This window comes from Populus alba, chromosome 16 (genome assembly GCF_005239225.2).
Source record: "Populus alba chromosome 16, ASM523922v2, whole genome shotgun sequence".
NCBI lineage: Eukaryota > Viridiplantae > Streptophyta > Magnoliopsida > Malpighiales > Salicaceae > Populus > Populus alba.
Genome location: NC_133299.1, coordinates 14,499,330 through 14,503,203, shown reverse-complemented (window position 1 = coordinate 14,503,203; position 3,874 = coordinate 14,499,330). Strand labels below are relative to the sequence as shown.

The 3,874-nt window shown below is 39.6% G+C and overlaps 1 protein-coding gene across 1 annotated transcript; it reads left to right on the top strand.

The window, feature by feature from the left end:
• The first annotated feature begins 378 nt into the window (after nt 1-378).
• LOC118056151 (receptor-like protein 7) lies at nt 379-3,516 on the top strand. The gene has a single exon (XM_035068273.2). The coding sequence runs from the start codon at nt 392-394 to the stop codon at nt 3,362-3,364; it is 2,973 nt and encodes a 990-aa protein (XP_034924164.1). The 5' UTR covers nt 379-391; the 3' UTR covers nt 3,365-3,516.
• Nucleotides 3,517-3,874: the final 358 nt, after the last annotated feature.

Genomic DNA, 3,874 nt, shown 5'->3' with positions numbered 1-3,874 from the left:
GGGCGTTGTTTTTTTGCAACCCCACATAATATTGTTTTTTACTTGAATTTTGTTTAATCACTTTCTAGAGTGTGTTCATTTTTTATTTTCATTTAATTAAATAAAGTATTTGTTCTAAATTAATGCTATTAACCCCAAACCAGGTCCATGACCTTTGTTGCCAGATCAGATATGGGCCACTTCACTTGTCTATTCCACACCTTGCTCTGGAATTCACCGAAACAAGACAATACATAGACTTCCAGTAGCGCCAAAGTCTTCCGACAATGGCCTAGACTACTTTAATTTTCCAACAAGACAATGGAATAGACTGAATATTTTTGTCTATATAAACTGCTTTATTTCACTTCTTTGCTTATTATGAAAAAATAAAGATTATCTACTAAAAACAATGCCAGCATCTGTCCGTTTCTTAACTATGCGAATGCTTTTGCTCTTTTTACTCTCGTTTTTTCATCATAGAGCTTGTCACTCTTCTCCTTCCATGCAGCCGCGATGCCAAGCTGAGGAGGGTAATGCCTTGTTGCAGTTCAAGGAAAGCCTTGTCATTCATAGGTCCGCTTCTTTTGATCCTTATGCTTATCCCAAGGTTGCATCATGGAAAGTTGATGGAGAAAGCAGTGATTGCTGCTCATGGGATGGTGTTGAATGCGATAGGGACTCTGGTCATGTGATCGGCCTTGACCTCAGTAGCAGCTGCCTTTTTGGCTCCATCGACTCTAATAGCAGCCTCTTCCACCTTGTTCAGCTCAGAAGGCTGAACCTTGCCGATAACGACTTCAACAACTCTAAAATCCCTTCCGGGATTCGAAATCTCTCAAGGCTGTTTGATCTAAATCTCTCAATGTCTGTTTTTTCTGGTCAGATTCCAGCTGAGATCTTAGAGCTTTCAAAGTTGGTTTTCCTTGATCTGGGAGTAAATCCTTTGAAGCTTCAAAAGCCTGGTCTGCAAGATTTAGTTCAAGCATTAACCAACTTGGAGGTGCTCCATCTCAGCAGAGTGGAAATATCATCCAAGGTACCTCAAATCATGACAAATTTATCCTCTTTGTCATCTCTATTTCTTAGGGAGTGTGGATTGCAAGGAGAGTTCCCTATGGGTATATTCCAATTACCCAACCTTCGCTTTCTTAGTATCCGGTATAATCCATATCTCACTGGATATTTGCCGGAATTTCACTGGGGCAGCCACCTTGAATTATTGTTGCTCGCAGGAACAGGTTTCTCCAGTCAGCTACCGGAATCCATTGGTAACCTCAAATCATTGAAAGAATTTGATGTGGCAAATTGTTATTTTTCAGGGGTGATACCATCTTCACTTGGTAACCTTACGACACTGAACTATCTAGACCTTTCTCATAACACTTTCTCAGGGAAAATCCCTTCTACATTTGTCAACCTTCTTCAACTTACTTACCTGTCGCTTTCTTCTAATAATTTCAGTTCTGGAACCTTGCACTGGCTTTGTAATCTAACCAAACTCACTTTTGTAGGCTTAAACCGAACCAATTCATACGGTGAGATTCCATCCTGTCTTGGAAACTTGACTCAGCTCACCCATTTAAACCTTAATGTGAATGAATTAACTGGTCAAATTCCATCTTGGATGGGAAACCAAACCAAATTAATCTTACTGGGCCTTGGAGACAACAAACTGCACGGTCCAATTCCAGATTCTATTTTTAGGCTTCCCAATCTTGAAACCCTTAACCTAGTAGAAAATTTATTCAGTGGCACTGTAGAATTTGGCATTCTTAAGTCAAGAAGCCTTGTTTCCTTCCAATTATCTGACAATAATTTGTCTGTGATTGGTAACCACAATGATAGTGCTGCTCTGCCAAAAATTCAAACTTTAGGTTTGGGTGGATGCAATTTATCAGGCGAGTTTCCAAGTTTCTTACATGGTCAAAATCACTTGGAGTTTGTAGAACTCGGTGGAAACAAAATTGAGGGGCACATACCAACATGGTTTATGAACTTGGGCACCGAAACTCTTTGGCATTTAGATCTGATTGGCAACCTTCTAACAGGTTTTGAGCAATCCGTTGATATTCTTCCATGGAATAATCTACGATATCTGAGACTTTCTTTCAACAAGCTTGATGGAGCCCTTCCAATTCCACCACATTCCACCATTATGTATATGGTCTCAGACAACCGTTTAAATGGAGAAATTCCACCAGCAATCTGCAATCTGACATCTCTTGTTATCCTCCAATTGTCTAACAACAATTTGAGTGGCAAGCTTCCGCAATGTTTAGGAAACATAAGTAACTCTGCTTCAGTACTCGATCTACGCAACAACAGCTTCAGCGGTGACATTCCTGAAGCTTTCTCAAGTGACTGCGCATTGAGGGCAATCGATTTCAGTCAAAACCAATTGGAAGGGAAGATACGAAAATCATTAGCCAATTGTACCAAGCTAGAGATTCTCAGTATTGAACAAAACAAGATAACTGATGTCTTCCCTTCATGGTTGGGTATTTTGCCAAAGTTGAGGGTTCTGATTTTGAGATCCAATAGGCTCCATGGCGTGATTGGGAAACCTAAAGCTGACTTTGAATTCCAGAGGTTGCAGATTGTTGATCTATCCGGTAATTGTTTTTTCGGTAAGTTGCCACTTGAATACTTTCGAAATTGGTCTGCCATGAAAACTATCTATAAAGAACGCCCGTTGTACATGCAAGTAGTCTTAACTTTCCAATTACCACGGTATGTAATGACACATCATTTTGACTACTCAATGACAATGACCAATAAAGGTGTGATGACAAAATATGAGAAGATCCAAGAATTTCTCACAGCTATTGATCTCTCAAGCAATCGTTTTGAAGGAGGAATTCCAGATGCCCTTGGAGATCTCAAGGAACTGTATTTGCTCAATCTCTCCAACAACTTTCTCACTGGTCGCATCCCTCCATCCTTGTCCAACTTGAAAGGGCTTGAAGCTTTGGACCTTTCTCAGAACAAACTCTCGGGAGAGATTCCTATCCAACTTGCACAGCTCACCTTCCTCGCGGTCTGTAATGTGTCTCACAATCTTCTATCAGGTCCAATACCAAGGGGAAACCAATTCGAGACGTTTGACAACACTTCATTTGATGCGAATCCAGGATTGTGTGGAAAGCCTTTATCAAAAAAATGTGGAAATGGCGAGGACTCGCTGCCAGCACCTGAAGAAGATGAGGGCTCGGGATATCCACTTGAATTTGGTTGGAAGGTGGTGGTGATAGGTTATGCAAGTGGATTGGTAATTGGAGCCATTCTTGGATGCGCTATGAACACAAGGAAGTATGAATGGCTGGTGAAGAATTACTTTGTGAACAAAGGTCAAAATTTGAAGATTCGCCTGCGTAGAAATTGATTTCTAATTATTAGGATGTTTTCCAGTTTGTTGTATTATCTCGTATTTCGTCTTCCTTCTCTTTTTCCTTCCCCCCCCCCCCTTAATTTTCACTTGTAAGGTTAATAGTGAATTTCTCTTGGATGGTCCTTGTAACGTGCTAAAAATATCATGATGATGTCTTTAAAGTAATTAGTAATGTAACATATAGTATGTTGAATATTTGTGTACACTACTGTCTATAGTACGAATTTTAGATGAAAAAAATCTTAATATAATTCGTGTTGACCGGAGAGTTACTGATGCATGCGTAAGTTAAAGATAATAACAAATTAAAAAAAAAATCAAGAATTTTAATGAGCGAAAACAACTGCAAATATGATTTTTAAGTTTATGAATTTTCACTACCAGAAATTCGCTTAATAGCAATGGAATCACCGACGGAATATTTCTGTCGATAATTCGAGGTCGAAATTACCGACGGACTTTTTCCGTCCGTAATTCGGTCGGTAATTACCGACTGAATTACAG